Source organism: Vitis riparia, chromosome 12, assembly GCF_004353265.1.
Source record: "Vitis riparia cultivar Riparia Gloire de Montpellier isolate 1030 chromosome 12, EGFV_Vit.rip_1.0, whole genome shotgun sequence".
In the NCBI taxonomy this organism is placed as follows: domain Eukaryota; kingdom Viridiplantae; phylum Streptophyta; class Magnoliopsida; order Vitales; family Vitaceae; genus Vitis; species Vitis riparia.
This window is the reverse complement of record NC_048442.1, coordinates 14,758,304-14,782,449: the sequence shown is the minus strand read 5'-3', so window position 1 is coordinate 14,782,449 and position 24,146 is coordinate 14,758,304. Positions and strand designations below refer to the sequence as shown.

Here is a 24,146-nt window from a genome sequence, read left to right as displayed (position 1 = left end):
GACAAGGGCAACTCTACTCACTGATCTTCTTATGAAGAATAAGGCATGTGAATGGGATGAAAGGTGCCAACAAGCCTTTGAAGATCTAAAGAAGGCTATGATTGAGGAGCCGGTGTTGGCATTACCCAACCACACCAAGGTTTTTGAGGTACACACAGATGCCTCAGACTTCGCTATAGGGGGAGTTCTTATACAAGATAGGCATCTCATCGCCTTCAAGAATCGTAAGTTAAATGACGCAGAGAGGCGCTACACGGTGCAAAAAAAGGAAATGACTGCCATCATCCATTGTTTGCACACTTGGAGGCACTATCTTCTAGGGTCCCACTTCATAGTGAAGACCGACAATGTTGCCACTAGCTATTTCCAAACACAGAAGAAGTTGAGTCCTAAGCAAGCTAGGTGGCAAGACTTCTTGGTCGGGTTCGACTATACGCTGGAGTATAAGCCAAGAAGCACTAATCATGTGGTCAACGCCCTAAGCCGTAAGGCGGAACTAGCATCCATGACAAGTCAGCCCCAAGGAGACATAATGGATCTTCTAAGGGAGGGGCTGCAACATGATCCAATGGCTAAGAGCCTTATTGTCCTAGCTCACAAAAGGAAAACTAAGCCATTTTGGGTGGAGGACGACTTACTCTATACTAAGGGGAGATGACGTTACATGCCTAAATGGGGGAACATAAGGAAGAATCTAATTAAGGAGTGCCATGACACCAAGTAGGCTGGGCACCCTGGGCAGCGACGCACAAGGGCACTACTTAAGTCAGCTTACTACTAACCTCAAATATGGGATGAAGTTGAGGCCTATGTGAGGACTTATCTTGTGTGCCAACAAAACAAGGTAGAGCAACGACAACCTAGAGGTCTGTTGGAACCACTAACCATAGTAGAGCGACCATGAGATAGAGTCACCATGGACTTCATCATCGGTCTACCCAAGTCAGAAGACAACGACTCTATCATAATAGTAGTGGACAGGTTCTCTAAGTATGCAACCTTCATAGCGGCCTCGACTAACTGCACTACGGAGGAGACGACCAGGCTATTCTTAAAGTATGTAGTCAAGTATTAGGGGTTGCCAAAGTACATTATCAGTGATCGCGATCCTAGTTTCACTAGGAAGTTTTGGACGAAGCTCTTCAAGCTTATGGGTTCGAAGCTTCACTTCTTCACCAGCTTTCACCCACAAACAGATGGGCAGACTAAGACGGTAAACGCCTTATTGGAGCTATACTTGAGGTACTTCGTGAGTGCCAACCAGAAGGATTGGGCTAAGTTGCTAGATATAGCTCAGTTCTCATACAATTTGCAAAGAAGTGAGGCAACCAACAAGAGCCCGTTCGAGCTAGCCACAGGGCAGCAACCCTTAACTCCTCACACGCTAACAATAGGTTATACGAGGAGAAGTCCAGTGGTTTTCTAGTTCGCGAAGGGATGGCACGAGCAAGTTGACATAGCATGCTCATACTTGGACAAGACCGCTAAGAAAATGAAGAAGTGGGCTGACAAAAAGCGACGTCACACGAAGTACAAGGTCACCTATTTATAGGCACCAATGGAACTCTCTGTGTGCTATGTCAGCTTGCTCATGCCATCCCTTCGCGAACTTGAAAGCCGCTGGACTTCTCCCCGTATAGCCTATCGTTACCGTGTGAGGAGTTAAGGGAAGCAATACAGTGCTTACAAATAGGTGACCTTATTGCTTTAAGAGTCGCCTATTACGCCTTCTCAAGCTTCCGAGTCGTGAGCATCTTAGCCTAGCAAGCTAAGTGTTGGGAGTAAGGTTGACTTAGCAAGATCAAGCGTCTTGACTTGTCTAAGTGCCGCACGAGCTTAGGAAACGACTAAGTCCGTGACACTAGGCCCACTTAGGCACCCTAGGCCCATTAGGCACCACTCTAGGTCCATTTAGGCACCTTAGACCCCCTTAGGCACCCTAGGCCCATTTAGATAATTTTTTTGCATGGATGCATGGTTTGCTTGGCAAGTAGGGTTGCATGGCTTGTATGATTAGCACGTGCTTTATTTTTTTTTTTTTTATTATTTTATTATTTTTTAATCTTTTTATTATTATTGCATGCATTTAATAATTATATTTATTTTGTTTACTTTTTTTATTTATTTGCTTATTTAATATAAAATTACTTGAATTGTTTTGACTTTAAATATGCATGTGGTTGCATTATTAAATCATAGAATTACGTAATTTAGTCTTTTTTTATTTAGTCTTCTTTTATTTTATTTATCAATCTCACGATTTTCATTAGGTTTTTTTTTTTTTTTTTTTTTACTTTTTTAAGTTTATTTTATTGTGTTTTGCATGAGGAAACGATTACATATTTGGGAATGGGGAATCAAGGTTAGATTTTTTTTAAGGAAAAAGAAGGTCAATGGGCTATATATTTTTTGGAATGAAAAATCAGGATGTGAAGAAGAGTGTCTTTTAAAGACATCTATGGATTTGGGAGAGCTGGAGGAAATCTGCAAGGAACGTCCACACGTAACCACCATTGGAAAGTGATGCGGGGGACTTAAAAATGGACAACATGTATTCACCATGAGGGTAAAGGGTGATTCAACAGTACGTGAAAGAAGGATCTCCAGCGTTCTAGTGAATGAATGAAGTTGGTTTTATGGAAAAATATAAGGGACAGTTAGGAGAACATCACACGCATGGATGAAGGAAATAGTGAGCGTTACATGAAAAGAAGACTTACCATTCCAAAGAGGGAGGAACAAGACGACTTTGAGCAGGCTGGTGGATGATTTTTTTTTTTTTTTTTTTTTTTTTTTTTTTTTTAGCGAGAGCTTGAAGATAGATTCAGCCACATCTTAAGGAGAAAGTCGGTTGCACCGTTTTGGAGGAAGAGCGAGAGATCCTCTCTGTTGGACGTTTTTTGCTATTAGAAGAAGCACCCTATTCATTTGAAACAAAAAAGGCACCATTAGAAAGAGAAAGAAAGTGGAGGTAGTCGCACCAAGGGAAAAGAAGAACAATTTGGAGCACGAGAGCAGCCACACGATTCCGACAAGTAGAGAGGTGCAGCTACATCGTAGAAAAAAAGGAAAAATGATACATCCACACACCATCAATTGTGGCTTCCAAACACGCTCCAAGTCAGGTCATCAATTTTTGACAACTCATAGTTTAGTAATCTTGATATTTTTATTTATTTATTTTTGTTTGTTGAACTTTAAAGATCAAATAAGTGTAGAATGAGATTATGGCAGGCTATGATGGAGTTAATGGCTTTTCTTGAACTAAATATATATATATATATATATATATATATATATATATATATATATATATATATATATATATATATAATAAAATGAATTTAAAACAATATGGTCGGCAATGAGAGGCGTCAGTGGGTGATGTTTGTTTGCAATTCAAAAAACTGAATGAGTGGAATAAATACATGATCAATGTGTAACAAGGTACTGGCTTTAATTGATTTATTTATTTATTTATTTATGAACGAAATGAATGTGTCTAACATAGATGGATGTTAATAGATATATTTTTTTAACTCTAAGAACTAATGGTATAAATTTTAAAAGGTGTGAAATGTGGCAGATTGCAGGATGTTTGTGGGATGTTGATTTGTGAATAAAAAAAAAATTTGAATCCATGAAGGTATGTTGGTGACGTGTTGGCATTGAAGGAAACAATAATAAGAAATTGAAAAGTTGATTTGAAAATTCCATTTGAGAATGTAGCTAGTTACAAAATATGTTAGTGGCATGGGATTGTTAAAAAAAAAAAAAACACTTCCAATGAATGCGTGTAGCATATGTGAGTGGCATGTTCGTTTTGTAAAAAAAAAAATATATATCTAATGGATTTATATGAGATATGTTAATGATTGTTTGAATAAAATATAAATCAAGTTAGGATTTTTAGTTGTTAGTTTTTGAATATTTTTTTTATTTTTATTTTTTGTTTTATCTTAGTTATCATTATTATTATTGTTAATCTCATGTAAATTTTTGTAAGCATTTGTCTTGGATAATTCGGGATGATAGTTTAAAAATTAGATGTTTTATTCGTTTTGGATAATTTTGTGATGTTAATGAAAAGTTAGAATATTTTGTAAGTTTTTAGTTTTTAATAATTTGGATATTAATGAAATGTTATATTGTGCTTAATTTTTAGTTTTGGATAATTCTTGATGATAATGGAAAAGTTAGAATTTTTAAGTGTTTGGATAATTTTTTATGATAGCTTTGTTCAAATAAAAAAAAATCGTAATATTTAAATTATTTTAAACATTTTTTTTCTTTTCTTGGATTAAAATATAAAATAATTGTTTATCTTATTTATAAAATTGATTATGTTTAAAAATAATAATAATAATAATAATTTCTTTGCTTTCTAAATAAAAAGTTGTGGAAATCATCCTTTTGAAAATAAAATAAAGTCTAAAAAAAATTATTAAAGAAAAATTCAAATAAAATTGTAAAAGATATTTTTACATTTATAAAATATTTTTAAATGGTGGAATAATTTTTTTTATATGAGGTTTTATTATTATTATTATTATTGGTATTTTCTTCCTAGGAAATTCTTTTCTTTGTAAATGAAGTAGAATCATTGATAGTATTTTTTTATATGAAGTTTTAACAATGAACTGTTTCACATGGGAATCATGGTATTTTTTATTTTTTTTGTAAATAAATTTTTTTGAAAGCATTTTCTTTAAATGAAGTTAAAGCATTTTTTAAATCAAAACTTTCTTTTGTAAATAAAATTCATTAAAATTATCAAATTGGAAATCAACTATTTTTTTAATACTCATGAAATATTTCTTTTACAAAAGTAATAACATTTATTTTCTTGTAAATAAATTTTTTAAAAGCATTTTCTTTAAATGAAGTTAAAGCATTTTGTCTAAATCTAAACTTTCTTTTATAAATAAAATTCATTAAAACTATCGAATTGGAAATTAACTGTTTTCTTTCTCATGAAATCTTTCGAAAATGTGTCATATTGTGGAAATCAAACTACCTTTTGTTTTAGTCAATTTAATAATTCAATCACCTTAGTGCATACTTATGAATTCTTTTCTATATTGATCCATGTTGATTTTTATTTTTCCCAAAATCCTTAGTAGTTAATTTTAAAAACCCATGTTAATTTATATTCATTTCTAAGCAATAAGTTATTGATTTTTGATGATCTATGCCATTATATGTTGTTCTTTAAATCATTAGATGTTGTTTTGGTGATCCTGATACCCAATAACATTTATTATTTCTTTGAAACTAAGTTGATAATTATGATAATCTCGTGTTATTAGTTTCGTTTTAAAAATAAGCGCTTGATTGATTTATCTTAAGTTTAGATGCATTTAAAATTCCAACGATTAGTTCTCGATTATCTATGCTAGTTTAAGATTTTCTTGAAGTCTTTAATTGTTTTTTTTTTTTTCTTATTCTTGATGATCATCTAAAAGATAGATTTTTTTTAGACACTTGTTTTCCATAGTTCTAAGTAATAGAATGAAAGTTAGATTTTTTTAAAATGTTAGCTTGTAATTCTTGGTGGTAAATTGAAAGTTAGATTTGTTAAAATGTTAGTTTACATAATCTAAAAATCTCTGGTTAGTTGCTATAATAATTTTATCTTTAATTTTTAGAGGTCATCAGAAAATAGTGAAGATTGACTTCCATTCTTACCACTTTAGTTTGCTCAAATTGTCAAAAATTTCACTTTGTGAATTCGTTTTCCTCTGTTTTGCTTGGTATTTTATTTCTTTTGTTTTGTTGTTTTCATATTAATTTCCTTTATTTTTAAATCAAATGCATTTCTCAAAAGATACCTTTGAAAAATTTGTGTTAAAAATAATTCATTTAGAGTCCTTAGAATCAAAATCTCACTTTTTTAAAAATAATATGCAACCATTTTTTTTTGTTTGCATCCTACTTAGTTTTCAATAAAAACTACGGTTTTGAGTAAGACACGAATCCAAGCTTGTTGTCCCAAATAAATGGGATAATCCAGGCTAGATTTGTGTGTATCAATTGGGGAATTGGTGAAACCCCTACATAAAATCATCTTTTCAAAACTCATCTTTGTTGTCACCCTTGCCATTTATTGAAATCATATCTATCTATTTTTTAGGAATTATATATAAGATGTGTGCGATAATTGATGATTTTGTATACTTTGATTATTTTTGTTTATGCTAATTAGATAACAAGCATGCTAGGATTTCTTTATTTTATTATTATCTAACCCCTCATGTCATGTGGAAATGCATTATAAGTTATTTATGCTGTCCAGGTACGTCATCTATCACCTACCTTCTAAATTCTATAAATATGCTTGTCACTGTGAACTACATCTATACTTGATAGTGCTTGAGTGTTGTGATATATACATGTTTCATTGTTCTATTATTTCTAATAAAGCACATGCTGGAAGATATATTATTTGAACTAACTTTGATATCTTGTGACAACCTTTAAGATACGGTCTAGGTACACACCCTAAATCTTCTTTATGATTGTGCTTGGCTTTCTTGTTAAACATGTTATTTTTTAAATCACCTAGCTTGCGTAGGTATCTATAATTAACCAATTAATTACCGCATTTCCCTCAATTTAGTCAGTAGAGACCTTTATAGGGCTTAGAGGGGTGCTACCTCCTAAAGGTACCTTCCCAATAAGTAACTTGATCCCCTGACCTAGACTCGAGTTTTTCAAAGACACGCTTTTCCAAAAACTATGGAGTCATTTTTTAGGGTTTTATTTCTTGTTTTATTTTCCCTTTAAAATAAAATAAAATAAGTGGTGACTCTGACTTTTCCAAAACTAATTTTTCACCAAATAAAAAAGAGTCTCGTCGATTGAGTAAGGGTGCACGTGAGAAATGCGAGTCCACACCTTCCTTTTGCATTGTCTCCAAAGGTAACATATCCTCCATTTTTCTTTGTAAGGAAAGCAAACTTTGATTCATCTCCTGTCATGTGTCTTGAGCATTTACTATCCAAGAACCACTTATCCTTCTTTGAACCCTACAATATAAAACTCAAGTTGATTTAGGTACCCATATCTTTTTGGGTCCTTGAGGGTTAGTGACCTTGGATTTTTCAATCCAAACCTTTTTAGCTTTTGCATTTGAATTCTTTTGAGAACCATTTCTCAAATGACATGTACTACTAATGTGCCCTCCTCTTCCACAAAAGTTGCAAGTATTGGAAGGACTTGCACTTGTGGATTCTTTTACAAAATAGTTTTTAAAATACTTTTGATTTTTTTAAGATTTGAATCCTAGCCCTTGTTTGTCAAAAACACATTTTTGGCTAGTTAGAATCATTTCAAAAGATTTTTGTCCACAAGAAAATATCAAAAGAGAGGAGGTCAACCATTCATTTTTCTTTCTCAAAATCTATTTTTCTTTTTCAAGAGAAATTTCAACATTTGAAAATTTTTCTTTTACTTCTCCAAGTTCTTTTTCAAGTTGTTGAATTTTTTTTTTAAGAGAAATATTTTTCAAACTAAGTTTTTTACAAAATCCTCATATAATTCTTCAAAAACATCATGTATATCTTCATCACTAAGGTTAGAGTTTACCTCATCAGGTTCATCTATTGCCATGAAGCACATGTTTGCCACTTCTTTCTCATTTTCTTCTTCGGAGGATTCTTCACTTTCACTCTAAGTGGCAATCATTGCCTTCTTTATTCTCCTCTTGGCTTCACTTTTGTAGAGAGGACAATCATATTTAATGTGTCCTAGTTTCTTATATTTGAAACATACCAAATCTCTTTTCTCTTCCCATTTCTCCTTGTCAACATGAGATGAAGATTCCTTTTTAGAAAGGTCTCTTGATTCATGCCCAGTCGGGTGTTTATCAAAACATTTATAAAACCTACAACACCTTATACTAGGGTAGCAAAGACAAAGCTACTATAGTATAGTGGCTCTAGGATCGTCCACTGGGATGGGTTTTCTTTGTACACTTAATATTAATGAAAGGACAAATGGTGATTTCCTTTTTGGAAGTTAGTTTTTAAAAGAAAATAAGATTGATTGGAATGGTTGATTTTAAGTTAAGCAAACATAAACAATTGAAATTACTACAAAGAGAAAGTCTCTTGGAGCTATAGGTTACTAGGATCAAGTTCCTATTGCAAAGTGGGAAATTTCAGATCTTCTCCTCGCATTGGGGACAATAACATAAAGGATGGTTATCTCCCAAATCGGATTTGTATTTAGCAAATAAGTTTTGATCCAAAGGATTCTTGAAAAAATGGTAGTTGCTTCCCATTAATGGCTTCAAACACTAAAGACCCTCACCTTGAACCACCTTCCAATGGCTCGTACTTGATAACTAATGGACATCCACGGATCTAGCAATAAGCATCCATAGAATCCTAAAAGCTTACCAAGTATTGGCCATTCAAGGTGATTCTAAGGGATTAAAGCTGAAACTTGCAATACAAACCATTAATGATACACAACTACCTTCGTTTAAAGCAAGGAAAACTCTCACCTTTGCATCCAGGTCCTTTACCTAGCTTCCATCACTCTAAGAAACGTGAAACTTAGCCACTCATCCTCTGAGAAATGATCCTCAGAGGGTGTTTGGCTAGATAGAAAGTGAAAAGAAAATGAGAAGGAAAGACAGAGAAAAACTCGTCTTTACAAAATATCTAAAACATAATATCTAACATCCAGCATCGTTCGGGAGGTTTTCCAACCCCTATTTATAGTTCCTAAACAAACCCTAATGTCATTTATCTATTACAAAAGGAGTAAAAAGGAAAAATTACAATTATGGAGAAAGATCTCGAAGGTCAGTGCGCACGAAGTGATTTTCGCACATCATGCGAAAATTTGGCACACCCTGCGAAAGTTTGGCACACCCTGCCAAATTTTGGCACACCTTGTGAAATTGATGTTTTTGCCTTGCGAAATGCTTTGTTTTCCTCTATTTTGCTACTGATAGCTTTGGCAACCCCTTTCCAAGTTTGCCAAGGGGTTTTGAAGTGCTCCAAAGCTCGGATTCTTCATGTGCTCCAAACTCTCCCTCAATCTTTAAGATTCAACTCAATTGAAGGCTTTAACACTCAATTTTACAAAAATGAAACCCTCAACCTAACTCAGTGATAGCTCAAATACAAATCAAAGGTAGGATGAATCACAAAGGTGCACTAAAGGATATTCAAGTGAAGATTTAATTCATCAAGAAAGAATGAGAGCTTTTAAAGCAAGAACAAGTGGGTAGACAAATAAATGCAGGTGTTCTATATCTCATAAAAGAAGTGGAGCTCTCTATTTATAGGTTTCTAACCTTAGGAGCCAAGAAAATAACAAAGCAGCCTCAATCGGTCGAGTTGGGGGTCGACCAGATCACTAGCCATTAGAACATTTAATGCTTCAGCATGTTACCGTTGCTTCGATCGGACCTCAATCGAAGGTCGATCGGGAAGGAAAATACCTCGATAGGGAAGGAAAGGAAAGACTACTGGAAGAGAAAGTGTGTTTTTACACTCCTTGACCGGGCAAAGGTAACCAATCGACTGGTATCCTGGCTGGTTGAGTTGGTTGGCCCAATGCCTCGACTAGTTCAACATTTTGGCCTCGAAAACCCTTTTTTTTTTTTCTTTTTTTTTTTTTCTCTTCTAACACTTAGGCAAGGTCTTTAGGTAAATTAATATATCTATTTTGAAACGTTTTGCCTAAGGTATATTTGATAAAACTTGAATTTTAATGAAACTGTAACTTTAAAGACTAAACCGAGTTTTTCCAAAGATGCATGAAATGAGATGTAAAACCTAAGTGCACCCATTCATTCATCTTACATTTGTTTTCTATGATTAAAGGTTTTCCAAATGTCTTGATCATGTATCCATTAGGTCCTTTGATGAATTTCCAAATTAATACATGAGATTCTTTACAATTCAAACCAATTAGTAACTTAACCATGGTTTGTTATCATCAAAACCTGATTAGGAGAACCCTTGGGCTAACATATACAAAATTTTAACTAATTTTATTTATATTTCATTGTCCTTAATATTTTCAATGATAAAACCAAACATAGGGTAGGTGTTGATATCTCTCCCTCTCATTTTTTCAACAAGGAAAAATAATTAGATAGATCTTCACAATTACGAAGTCTTTTTGATAGAAACAAGGATTGAAATGTCGGTTTTTTTTTTTTTTTTTTTTTTTTTGCCAAAATATCGGTGAAATATTGGATATCAATGGGGCTTGAAATGGACACCAATTATCGATCGACATGAATTTTTAAAAAAATTCAGCAAAATCACCAAAATATCTACGAAAAATTGAGCGTGGGGCAACAAGGAAGAAAAACACAAAAAAAAAAAAAAAAAAAAAAGCCGATTTTTTGAGTTTTTTTTTTTTTTTTTCAAATTTATCCATTTTAAATTATTTTTTAATATATATTTTATTTTAAATTTATATTATCATTTTATTTTCAACTATTTTTTATATTTATCTCATTAATCTTATTTTTAAAAATTACTATCACTTCACTCTTAATTTTTTTCTTTATCCTTTTAATTTTATTTAATTTTAAATGTTTTTATTTTAAAATATTAATAATATAATTTTACTCAAAATTTGCTACAATAGAAAAAAAAATTAATGAAGTCCTAATATTTTAAAAATTAAAATTAATTTGATAAGATCAATTATTAATAATTTTAATTATTTAAATAAATTAATATTAATAGAAAACAATTTCACCACATATTTGTAATAAAATTTTAGAAATTAAATCTTTTAAAAAATATTTTATATAAATGAATTTAATTTTTTTTAAATGCAATAAAATATGCTTTAATAAAATTATTTTTAAAAATTTTAAAATAAATGAATATAAATATATTAAAAAAATTTAAACTAATTTTTATATTTATATCAATTATATTTATAAAATAACTTTAACATTATATTTTTGCTTTTTTTTTTTGAGTTTTTCAAACATTCCCATGAATTTTGAATATTTTTGTCAAAATATTTTCCAATATATCCGTAAAATTCAAGTACCAATATATCTGTATTTACCGATATTTCAAACCTTGGATAGAAAAGAATATTATTGATGTAGATGAGCCCAATCATAGTTTGACTTAGCCAACTACAAGGTTTGCAAGTAAAACAGCCTCATGGGATGTGTACTGTAGCTTAACTTCCCATTAAATAGCTTAACTCCAATGCAAGGCAACTTTCATTTTACTTTTGTCCTTTTTCTATGTGAAATAAATAGAAGAATCTGATACATGCAAGCTAGTGATAGTACTTCTAATATCTAAGCGCACAACTTGATAAAAGGAAGAAGGAATGATAAAAGAAGTGACAAGAATAACACCTTCAGTCTGTAGTTCAATACAAGGCATAATCAAGTTGCATTGCTACACTACATATTATTAAGAAACCCAAGCAGTTTTACATCGATTCGCCAACACAAACACAAGTGGAAGTAACACCATGACTAAAAAGGAAATAGAAATGAAGAAAGAAGTCCAACAATGCAAATAGTATACATAGATTAAGAAATCTTTCAAGGAAATTTGGGTTGGATAAATTCAGCCTCTCTTCCCCCTTCCTTCTTTCCTTGTCCATTTTCTTTGCCGCTTTCCAATGGTTTTCACGAACCACTCATGTTTCCATGAGGTCAAGCAATACCCAATTGAAACTCCGATTACTAGCCCACTTCCATATCCCATTAATACGATTTTCCAATCAAATTTACTAGTTGAACCTTGTTTAGAGGACGAAGATGTTGGTGGTAATGCCTCAGAACTTCCACATTCCCTTGACAAAGGACTTCCACACAATCCTAGGTTCCCATCAAATGAAGCATTTTCAAATGTTGAAAATTGTTTTCCTTGTGGTATATGCCCAGTAAGATGATTATGAGACACATTGAAGAACTCAAGGAATGTTAGCCTTGTTAATTGCCAAGGGATCTCTCCTGAGAGCTTGTTCTGGGAAAGATCCAATGACTCCAGCTGTGTTAGGTTCCCCAGGGAGGATGGGATATGGCCAGTAAGATCATTGCCTCCAAGGTTGAGCAAATGAAGCCCCTTGAGGCTCCCAATGGAGGTTGGAATCTGTCCTTTGAAATTGTTGCCTGAGAAATCAATTGCCATGAAAGTATCAGGGATCCTCTCATAAAACCTCTGCATGCCTTTGTTTGTCATTGTCATTGAGTACATGTAACCGGTAATCCACACATTATTTTCAAGTCCATCATTGGGCTTATCTGCATGTACCTAAGGCCGCTTGCAATATCTGTAAGCTTCATGGCATCCCAGTTTTGGAAATACTTTGATGGCAAATCACCTATAAACTCATTGTCAGAGAGGTCGATGATGCGCAACTTGGGAAACCTGAAATTAGTGTGCCAGCTTCCTATTGCACCATGGAATCTGTTGGATCTCAAAATAAGAACCTGTAGTTGTGGGAGAGCTCCTAACCAGAAAGGGAAAATATCATTGATTTTATTGTTTCCGAGAACAAGGTGCTCAAGCATCGTGCAATTGACCAATGATCTCGGTATTTGGCCTTGGAATTGATTGTCACCTAAATCAATCACATTCAAATTATGAGACACCGTGCATATTTCAGGAATGGGGCCATCAAGGCTGTTGCTTCCCAGGTCCAATACAAACAGAGATCTGCTGAAGTTGGCCAGACATTGAGGAATCCTACCACTCAAATTGTTACTAGACAAATCAAGTAACTCAAGAGAAGTCATGTTGCAAATAAGTGGCGAAATTTCTCCTGTCAGTTTATTTCCAGAGACTAAATATTCAACTGTTGATGGTGGCGGAACTGGAAGTGGACCTTGCAGCATGTTAGAATCAAGTCGCAAAGTGTGCAACCCGGACCATGGAAGCACAAATGGACGTTGGTCAAAGCCTGTTAAAAAGTTTCTTGAAAGGTCCAGAGTGACTAGGGTTTCTTTGCTTATGTTCCACACCCACTTGGGAATTGGACCATGAATTTTGTTTTCAGAAAGGGTGATAATCTCCAATTCATGTTGGTTCTGCAGGAAATCAGGAAACTCAGTTAAATTGCATGAACCCAATCCTAAATGCTTGAATTTAGGGAGAGTAGCATTGGCTCTGGTGTAACTGAGTAATGATAACCTGTTGTCTGATAATTGGAGATAAATGAGATTTTTGAGCTTAGATAACAGTTGGAGTTCCACAGTTCCATTCAAGTAATTGGAAAGTAGATAAAGACCTTGAAGATTAACCAGTTCAAATAATGAACTTGGGATCTGACCACTCAATTGATTAGCTGAAAGACTCAAAATAGTTAGTTGACTCATATTTACAAGAGAGGATGGAATTTCTCCAATTAAATTTATTTGCTCGAGATACAAATAAGTGAGTTTTGTTTGATGACCAAGCCAAGAAAGGGTCCCATCATTGAAATGATTATTAGAAAGTGATAAATAAATGAGTTGGGTAAGATTTGCCATGGAAGAAGGAATTTGGCCACTAAAATGGTTATTTGAAAGGTCTAAATAGGATAATTGGGTAAGGTGACCAAGTGAAGATGGGACCGACCCTGTGAAATTGCACGACCCGATATCCAATTCAGTCAAAGAACCAAGCCTCCCAATTGAAGTTGGTAACTCACCAGAAAAACTTGTACCAGCAAGATACAACATTTTTAAGGGGCTGGTTTCCTGAAATTCAGGCAAATAACTAATCAGATCTGGATTGTACCTCACAGTAAGATACTGTAGGCTTGGTAACTGAAAAATTTTCATTGGGAATTCACCGTGCAATCCACATTCTCTGAGAAAGAGAGATGTCAGTGAAGATAAACTTGCCAACTCATGAGGTATTGTTGAAGAAATGTTCACCTGACTTAGATGAAGCTTCTTTAAGTGGGTTAAGTTTTGAACCAGATTTCTCAAGCCAGGCTTTTGGAGCTGCAACATTGGGTTTGCCGAGAGATCAAGGAAAACCAATTTGGACAGTGCTAAGAGTTCCGATGGGATTTGGCCAGAGAATCTAGAAAAAGAAAGATCGAGACTCCTAAGCCTTGAAAGCTGGCCAACACCAAATGGGATCTCAGAGTAATTGAAATCATTATCAGAGAGGTCAAGCCTCTGGAGATGAACAAGACTGAAGAGGGTGCTGCTGGAGTTGATAGAACCATAGAGACAACAGCTGGCAAGGTGAAGGCCGATCACATGACCAGTCTCCCTGTCACACTCAACACCATCCCAAGAGCAGCAATCACTTCCTTCTCTTTCTCCTTCTCCATGGGATTTCCACATTGCAACTTTTGGATAAGCAGAAGGATCACCAGAGGCATGCTCATCAATCAAAAAGCTTTGCTTGAACTGAAGTAAGGCAGAGCCCTCACTATCATGGCAAAGTGGTTGATGCATGGCTGAGGAAGAGTTAGTCACCATTAGATAAAAAGATGAGAGTAAAAGGAGAAAGCGCACGAACATGAAGACATACAAAGTTGAGCCCATATTTTCTGTGGATGATAAGAATCAAATGGGAGTGATGAGGGTTCACAGGCAGGATCCATACTCTTATATAGTAATGATGACTAATGTGCATTGACAGCAACCCAGTAGGCCAGTCTGCCCATAAATTTTAAACTATTTCAGAACATGCCCCTCCATGAGTCCCTGTTACTAATAAAAATCTCACTCACAAGTCAAGTTGTCTCCCTAGGCTTAGGGGTGCCATTAAGCTAAATCTCTATTTATTATATGACTTGCATTGACTTAAGCTGATGAACCGCCTCTCTCTTCGATTGGTGACTTGATAGAAGCTCTGGTGGAGCCCAAATTCCACAAGGGATGAGGCCGGAATAAAGCTATTTAACCACAACAATAGTAAAACAGCCTCTAGGGACATGTACTGCTACTTAACTTCCCATTAAATAGCTTAACTCAAATGCAAGGCAACTTTCATTTTGCCTTTTTCCTTTTTCCATACGAATAAGTGGAAGAATCTAATACATGCAAGCTAGTGATAGTACTTCTAACCATATAAATTACCGAGTTTATGCTAATGCACCCAACTTGATAAAAGGAAGAGAGAATAATAAAAGTGATGAGACTAACACCTTCAGTCTGCAGTATTATTGTATAACTACTCTAATGTTGCAAGGTCTATAATATGGTATGATTTAGAATATTTCAACCTATTTCAGAGATTAGGTTCCCTGAAAATCATGAAAGCGTGTCCTTATCCCATTTTGTAGTTTTTGTTCTAGGCCTAGAAATCTTCAAGAAAATATGACAAATGGGGTTGTTTTAAATGCAGTTGAGGTTGAAGGGTGAGTGAGATTGATTTGGTCTATCTCTTTATTTTTAGCCTTGCTTGGAGGGTTTCTATTGATCTCTTCTTTCTTTTACTTTTCATGGTCTGCCTTTTTAGGGGAAGAATAAAGTAGACCAATTAAACCTGCATTGAGGCCCAGTTTTCTAGCTACGTACCATAATGTCCCTTTTTATATTGTGGTTTTTTCCATGCCCAAGTCAGTCAAGAGAAAGACAACCCCACTTAAGGGTTCTTACTAATCTAACCTTTAATGCATGACTCTACATGTAACATTCTTACTTTTAATTAGTTTGTAAAGAAACATATTATATTTCAATATTAAATATTTATGTAAGATAAAAATAAATATTACATCCCAATAGTTTATAATTTAGAAAAAAAATTATTTATACTTTAGTAAGTAATTTATATTTTTAATAATATTCATGATTAAAATATTTAAAATTTATAAATAAATAAATATTAGATAACGTTATTAAGTATGTAATAATTGTATATATTAGTGTTATTTTATGATATTTCTTATATATATATTTTTAGTGTTTTTAATGACAAAATAATTTTTTTAATCATTTTTTTAAAAATGGTAATATAAAATAAATTTGTGATCCAATCACATATCTTATATCTCAACTTAGCTATATAAAAAACATGTTGAGTAATATATCTCACCATTTCTCATATCATATCTTTGATTAAACATAAAATATAATAAGTGATATGATAAATCGTTTTATTCCCTATCAAAACCAAATATAATAAAACTTGTTTCTTAGAGAATATTGACTTATTAAAGAGCTTTGACTCACCTCCACTATAGAGTTTTTCTTTTATAGATCCCTTATTTTGGAGGTTTCATCCTATGCTAAAATGGTTTTGCGATAATTAACATCTATTTAAAACTTAGAAAACATGTTTTGTGAAATTATTTTATTACTCCTTACCTATGCTGCTCAGTGTATATATTCAGACTATTCTTCCAAGCAAGTACTATAATTGTCCCTCTCCTCTTTCATAGTTTTATTCCAACTTGATGGTATCCCTCCTTTATAGAAATTGTGAGTGAGAGACCCGCAAAAGACTTTGGCAAATAACGTATGTTTTGCGTCCTTTGTCTTAGAGCAGAGATGCGAATAAGTCCATGTGCAACCTGAGTCTGTTTACTTTGTCTCCTGTCCTCTTTGTTCTTTAGTGTATATAGATATAGCTTCCTTTGGGTCTTTCTGTGACTCTCACTTCCCAAACAAAGCGAAAAAGTCAACAAAATTAATAATCAATGTTGTTGTCAACTGTCAAGCCTAACTGCCAAAACATGAAGATCCAAAAGCCATCATTAATAATTAACAAATGAAGGAAATAAAATGTTGATGGGTTGGAATTCAAATCCCATACCCTACATTTGAGTCAAGCTCACGTTTTTCAAAGCTTAGGTGGCAACACATGAGGAGACCGGCCAAAGACTTCTTCAAATGGACAGAAGAACCGTGTTTGAAGGTCTAATGGGGAAAGAGAAAATCCTGTTTGGAATCAATAATTTATTCAACAGTTAATCCATGATATGTCATGGATGCTCTCAAGCATAATTATTATCTTCAAACATAAGACATTCAACTGCGTACCATGTGGATTCTTCTTCCCTTCGGATATGTACCAAACACCATTACAGACCTTTAAGTGCCAATTTTCAACACACGCGGAAGACTTTTGCAGGAGAGCAAAGCAACCACGTTCACATCCTTGGACAAAAGAAGATTCGTCTTTTGATAATTTGAAAATATTATATATTGTAGGTCCCAAAATTGATTTGTTACATGCTCCCAAATTTTCAGTGTTAGGTGCTTAGAGTCTAAAGCTTCTTTAATTATTTCAAATGAAAGACTTGAAACATCATAGTACATCCAACATATCAGTCTGTCATGCTTAATTTCTTTGGAATATGTATATTTGTTGTACTCAAAAAATAGTTTAAAAAAAATATATATATATATATATATATATATATATATTTTGACAGTCAAAAAGTACTTCAAAGGAACTGAAAAGCTACGTGCATCTAAGGTTATATATATATATAAAGCAAAGCTTGTGACATTTGCATTAACACAAGGCTTAATGTAACTGAAGCATGGAATGAATATTTAGCACCTTGAACAAGATCGAGGGATTTCTACATTAATGTAACTATTGGGTAAGCATGATGATCATTAGAAGCATACTCTATCAATCAAAAGCCTCTACTTGAACCGAAGCAAGGCATAAATGTCACGATCATGGCACAATGGTTGCCGCATAGAAGAAGAAGAGTTAGCCACCATTAGAGGAAAAGATGAGAGTCAAACATGAAGCAGATCAACATGAAGGCTTTCTTTAGTAATGGCTAAAATTCATTTTAGAATGAAGAAACATAAAGAAATCTCAAATTTGCTTACTTAATTTGCCATAAAAATATAACAAAAATCCATGTGGAACCATGACTTATTATAGACTAGTACTTTTGGTTTGTTATTTTCTACTACTAATTTGGCATATTTGTTTGCTAAAAAATGTATAAAAGTGTAGTTATGTGCATGAGAGAAATAACATAGTCAATTTGGACCAATTTTGGTTTCTGAACCATTTAGTATATGAGTTTCAAATTATTTTGAATGACTAGACTTATTCATGAATCTAATGGATTAAGTTTTGCATAATTTAGAGTTTATTTGTCTAATAAAATTTTAAAAATTTACATTCATATGTAAAGAATAAACTAGCAAAAGCATTTAAGATGAGTTTTGGTTTATGATTTTTAAATGTTAATTGAATCGGTTTTAAGTTTCATGATTTGTTGGTATTAATTAGATCAATTGTTAAGCTTCAAGTTAATTGTTTTTAACAATTAGTCAATTTCATGAATCAAATCTCCTTTGATTTGAGATCTTTTTTGTTTTTTTAAATAAAAAACTATTTTTAAAAAATGGACGGAATAAATAATAATAGATCCATTTTTCCACACCAAAAGCCCTTGTCAAGCTCAAGCGCCAGAGGTCAAAAGACTTTATGGAGTTCATCTTTTCATGGGAGTTTCCCCAATAATTTCACCTCTTTTCCGTCTAATGTTTATGACAATTTGAAGAAATTGATAGGCAAGTGTGTGGAACAGATTTGATAATGGATCAAGAAAAAAAAAAAAAAAGATGAATGAAGTGATACACCAAATCATCTAGCAGGCTTCATAGAATTAAAGTACTTTTAGTTCCAAGTAGTGAGCTGAGCTAATTCCCCTTTCAAATAATACACCCCATTATAAACCTATGCTGCTATAGAAAAAAAAATGCCAAGTGACTTGTGGAGAAGGGTTGGGCAACAATGTTCACAACGATGGAATTCTTCCACTTAGTCTGTTGTTATAAACAAAATAATTAGCTATGGAAGATGGTGGAACTGGAAGGGACCCTTGCATCCGATTATAAATAAGATCTAGAAGTTTCAGAGTAACACATGGAAGGACAAAAAGCCAGTTAAGAAGTTATGTGATAGGTCCATGACCAGAAGAGTTTCTTTACCTCTGTTTCATATACATTTTGGTATTTGGCCACGAATTTTGTTGTCAGCAAGTGTTAAAAACTTCAACTCATGTTGGTTCCTTAGGAAATTTGGGAATTCTATCAATTTGAATGAATCTAATCCTAAATACGTAAACCTCGGAAGAGAACCATTGAGACGGTAGTGAGAAATGATAGATTGTTAGGGGTTAAGTCGAGATCTCTGAGATTTTTGAGCTTAACAAGCATGTTCAGCTCCACTGCCGCTCAACTTGTTTGAACATGGATAAAGAGTATTAAGGTTTAATAGTTCAAATATTGAGCTTGGTATTGGACCTTCCAAATTATTGCACCCAAGACCTAACTTTTTTAACAGAGTCAGGTTCCCAGGGCATGATGGAATTCTACCATTTAGTTGATTATTCTCCAGATTTAAATAATGCAGTGCAGTAGTGCAGTTAGGTTTGAAAGAAAAGGCAAGATCTCACCATTTAAATTGATCTTGTCAAGGTCCAAAACAGTGAGTTTGGTCAGCTTGCCAATCCAAGACGAGGTCCCAACACTGAAATCATTCCTAGAAATATCCAAGAAATTGAGATGGATGAGGTTGGCCAATGAAGAAGGGAGCTGGCCCTTAAAAGAGTTATACGAAAGGTCCAGGAGGACAAGCTGGGTAAGGTTGCCGAGTACAGTTGGAACCATCCCATTGAAATTGCATGAGCTGATATAATCCTATTGAGGATGGTAGCTGACCAGAGAAACTTGTCCCAAAGAGATCCAAATATTTGAGGTGACAAGCATTGTGAAATTAGGGCAAATGGCCAGTCAGATATCTATTAGACATCAAATTAAGGAGTTCTAAGCTTGGAAGCTTCAAAATCCCCATGGGGAATTCTCCGTGCAATCCACAATTTTCAAGAGCAAGAGATATCAAAGAAGATAAGTTTGCCAACATAACAGGTACAGTAGAAGATATGTTTGCCTGACTTGAACTAAGTTTTTTTAAGTGAGTTAAGTTCTGAACCAAATTTCTCAAGTCAGGCTTTTGAAGCTGCAAAATTGGGTTGCTCGAGAGATCAAGGGAAACCAATTTGGACAGTGCTAAGATTTTCGATGGGATTTGGCCAGAGAAATGAGAATTGGAGAGGACGAGACTTCTAAGCCTTGAAAGCTGACTGACTCCATGTGGGATCTCAGAGTAATTGAAATCATTATCAGAGAGGTCAAGGCTCCGGCAATGAACAAGACTGAAGCGGGTGCTGCTGGAGTTGATAGAACCACAGAGACAACTGCTGGCAAGGTGAAGGCCGATCACATGACCACTCTCCCTATCACACTCCACACCATCCCATCAGCAGCAATCACGTCCCTCTCCATGGGATTTCCATGTTGCAACTTTTGGATAAGCATAAGAATCTTCAGAAGCATATTCATCGATCAAAAAGCTCTGCTTGAACTGAAGCAAGACAAAACACTCATTATCATGGCACAGTGGCTTCTGCATAGATGAGGAAGAGTTAATAACAATTAGATGAAATGATGAGAGTAAAACGAGAAAGCGCATCAAGATGAAGAGACATAAAATTGACCCCATAATTCTAATTCACTCTCTTTACCACTACTCTTGAATATACTAGGAATCAGGTAATGAGCAATGCTCTCCGGAAATGACTAAGGCCTTGCTATGCCATAATAGACCCGTCCTTCAAGTCTTTATTGAAGTTGGAAGGAAAATTTCAAAGTCTAAAACAAGCTTTCCATTTGCGCGTCTCAAAGTCTTTAGTGGAGATGTGAATATGTCTATTTGCAATTGATTTCCACCCAGATTTATTGGATTGAAACACTTCAGAAAGAAAAAAAAAGTTAGAAACAACAATAACACAATAATCTCCTTTCTCTATTTTCTCTGCTTCTTGGCTTGTCTTGTCTTGTATTTGGTACATGCATTATCAAGTTTTCCTTTTTTCTTCAATTCTAAAGAACATAAAATTGTTTTCAATACCAGTACATCCCTAACACATGCACCTATTCTTATTTTTGAACACTTCATTTCAGAATTTTGTAATTTTCGAAATAAATTTACAGTGATTTAAGTGACCTATTAATCATAAGAGAGATATCTCCCACTTTGTCAAAGGTAAACAAATTTTAGGATCTTTAATAAATTTGTATGTTTTCATCACTTTATAGGATAAAGTTATTATATACACTCACAGAGAATTGTGATACTTGGATAACACAAAATCTCATGATTATGTCTAGAGGTAATTTTTCTAGGCTTCCATTATTTTAGAAAAATTTAAGTTATGTTTGGTTTTGAAAAAATTAAGAGAAAATGTAAAGGAAAGAAAATAATAAGGAAAAATAAAAGAAAATAAAAAATAAATATAAAATTAATAAATTATTCTGATATACTTCTTCAAACTCGTTTCATTTATGTTTACTTTTTTATGTAACAATTAAATAATTTTAAAATATATAATAAGGGATCTATGCTATTATAGAAAGAAATGCAGTGTAACCCCTGCACTTGTCCCATGCCTTCTTTACTAATTTTGCCTTCATTCCTTATAATATCTTTGATCGAATGCACTTGCATGAAACCATCTTATGACAGGATTAAAGACAATACCTGCTTTGTAGAGAGTATGAAATAAAGAAAAGATTTGAGAAAGAGAAGAAATAAAAATAAAAGAGAATGGAAAAAAAAAAAAAAAAAACGGTATGGAATTCCATGGACAAATAGAAGGTTCATCATTTAATGAACTTAAAAATATTCCATATTGTATCTCATAGAATTGGTTTGTTATTTGCCCTTGATTTTTCAGTTTTGTAGTTAGGTGCTTAGAGAATAAAGTTTTTGCCTTTATTTCAAATGAAAGACTTGGAATATCATAGAAAACAAAAGTTCAAAACACCACGACAAAGTAAGAAAAGAAAAAGAAAAGAAGAAATATGAAACCCAACAACGGAAGCAATATACATGGATCAAGAGACCTTTCAAGGAAATCGTGGTTTGATAAATTCAGCCTCTATGCCCCCTTCTTGCCTTCCTCCTCCATTTTGGTTGCCTCCTTCCAAAAGTTTTCACAAACCATTCATGTTTCCATGCGGTCAAGCAATACCCAGTAGAAATTCCAATCACTAGTCCGCTTCCATATCCCATTAATACAATTTTCCAATCAAATTCACTTGATGAACCTTGTTTAGGGGTTGATGGAGCTGGTGGTGACGCCTCAGAATTTCCACATGCCCTTGACAAAGGACTTCCACACAATCCCGGGTTCCCATCAAAGGAAGTATCTGGAAATGTTGCAAATTGTTTTCCTTGTGGTATAGGCCCTGTGAGATGATTATGAGACACATTGAAGTATGCAAGGAAAGTGAGCTGCACTAGCTGCTGAGGTATCTCTCTTGATAGCTTGTTCTGAGAAAGGTCCAAGGCCTCCAGCAGGGTCAAGTTTGCTAAGGATGTGGGGATAGGGCCTGTAAGAGCATTATTGGAAAGATTAAGTGCTTGAATTCCCTTGGGATCCCCAATGGATTCCGGAATCTCTCCATAGAATTTGTTGCTTGAAAGATCAATGACCGTTAAGATGTCAGGGGTCTTCTCATATTCCCTGCTCAAGCCTTTGTTCATTATTGTCATTGAGACAGTGTAAGCACCTTCCCATGAATATCGTGGGGCTTTAAATTCTACATCTGCTTGGATGTATTTCAAATGATCAGCATCCACAATTCTCATGGCATCCCAATTTCGGAAGTATTCTGAAGGCAAATTACCTGTAAAATGATTGTGAGAGAGGTCAATGATGTGCAGCTTGGAAAACTCAAATTTGGTTTTGGGGCTCCCTATTGCACCATGGAATAGGTTGGATTGCAGAATGAGAACCTGCAACCTCGGGAGAGATCCCAGCCAGGAAGGGAAATTATCATTGGTCATATTGTTTCCAAGAACAAGCTCCTCGAGCATGATGCAATTGGCTAGTGATCTAGGTATTTGCCCTTGTAATTGATTCTCACTTAAGTCAATCATCCGCAAACTGCTTGTGTTGGTGCATATTTGAGGAATGGCACCATGCAAGTTGTTGCCTCTGAGATTGAGTACAAACAATGAAGAGCTAAGGTTGGTCAAGCATTGAGGAATCCCGCCACTGAAGTTGTTATCAGACAAATCAAGTGACCTAAGAGAAGTCAGGTTGCAGATCAATGGTGGAATTTCTCCTGTGAGTTTATTTCCAGAGACTAAATAGATATAGGTTGACGGTGGGGGGACTGGGAGTGATCCTTGCAGCATGTTAGAATCAAGGTCTAAAATGCGCATCTTCGACCACGGAAGAACGGCTGGAAGTAGGTCAAAGCCTGTAAGAAGATTTTGAGAAAGGGCCAGAATCTCTAGGGTGTCTTTGCTCATGTTCCACAGCCACTTTGGAATTGGACCATGAATTTTGTTATTCGTAAGGAAGAGCAACTCCAATTCATCTTGGTTCTGCAGGAAATCAGGAATATGGGTTAAGTTGCATGAATTCAGTCCTAAAAGCCTGAATTTAGGGAAGGTTGCATTGGTACTGGCGTAGATGAGCAATGATAACCTATTATTGTAGGATAATTGGAAGTCGGTGAGATTTTTGAGCTTCGACAACATGTGGAGTTCCACTGTTCCTGTCAATTTATTTGAAATTAGGGAAAGACCAACATGTGGAGCAACTCCCTACTTTTCACAAGATTTTTCTTAGCAATTTCATCTCTTTTTCCTATTATATTTAGAACAATTTGTAGAGATTGATAGTCAACCACATAGAATAGATCATTTCACAATGATTCAAGAACAGTAACTAGATTATTAAAGAAATAAAAAGTTATAAGATAAAATTAAAATTATGAGATATAGATATAAATTAAAGTTATGAGATATAGAGATAGAGAATGATAACAATTCTATAATTCTTCAAGTTAGGCTTCGTTTGAAAAGTGTTTCTAAAAACAATTTTAAAAAATAGTTTATGAAAATTGTTGTTCTTTATAACAAAAGTATGTCTAGGACTTGAAAAAATATTCATAATATATTTTTTATATTTTTAAAATATATTATAAAATAGTTTTTATTTATAATTTTTTATTTTAAATTATTTTCTATATTTGTATAATTATTTTTTAACATAACAATAAGAATACAATGGAAAATAAGTAAAAAAATGTTTTCTAAAAATACTTTGTTTTTGTTTTAAGAATAGAAAACTATTTACTATTTTTTTTGTTAAATATGTTTTCCCTTTTTTTTTCTCTCGAGAACAATAAATTG

The 24,146-nt window shown here is 33.9% G+C and overlaps 4 protein-coding genes across 4 annotated transcripts; all 4 read right to left on the bottom strand.

The window, feature by feature from the left end:
* Positions 1 to 11,576: 11,576 nt before the first annotated feature.
* LOC117925995 (putative receptor like protein 25) lies at positions 11,577 to 12,194 on the bottom strand. The gene has a single exon (XM_034845089.1). The coding sequence runs from the start codon at positions 12,192 to 12,194 to the stop codon at positions 11,577 to 11,579; it is 618 nt and encodes a 205-aa protein (XP_034700980.1).
* Positions 12,195 to 12,196: 2 nt separating this feature from the next.
* Positions 12,197 to 13,330, bottom strand: LOC117925994 (receptor like protein 27-like). The gene has a single exon (XM_034845088.1). It carries the CDS (start codon positions 13,328 to 13,330, stop codon positions 12,197 to 12,199), a length of 1,134 nt encoding a protein of 377 aa, XP_034700979.1.
* Positions 13,331 to 13,675: 345 nt separating this feature from the next.
* On the bottom strand, positions 13,676 to 14,407 carry LOC117925993 (receptor-like protein 7). Its single transcript, XM_034845087.1, has 2 exons — positions 13,874 to 14,407; positions 13,676 to 13,805 (listed from the first exon to the last, which is right to left on the bottom strand). Exons 1-2 carry the CDS (start codon positions 14,405 to 14,407, stop codon positions 13,785 to 13,787), a joined length of 555 nt encoding a protein of 184 aa, XP_034700978.1. The 3' UTR covers positions 13,676 to 13,784.
* A 7,307-nt stretch (positions 14,408 to 21,714) lies between these two features.
* On the bottom strand, positions 21,715 to 23,489 carry LOC117925991 (receptor-like protein 7). The gene is made up of 2 exons (XM_034845086.1): positions 22,628 to 23,489; positions 21,715 to 22,546 (listed from the first exon to the last, which is right to left on the bottom strand). Exons 1-2 carry the CDS (start codon positions 23,487 to 23,489, stop codon positions 21,870 to 21,872), a joined length of 1,539 nt encoding a protein of 512 aa, XP_034700977.1. The 3' UTR covers positions 21,715 to 21,869.
* Positions 23,490 to 24,146: the final 657 nt, after the last annotated feature.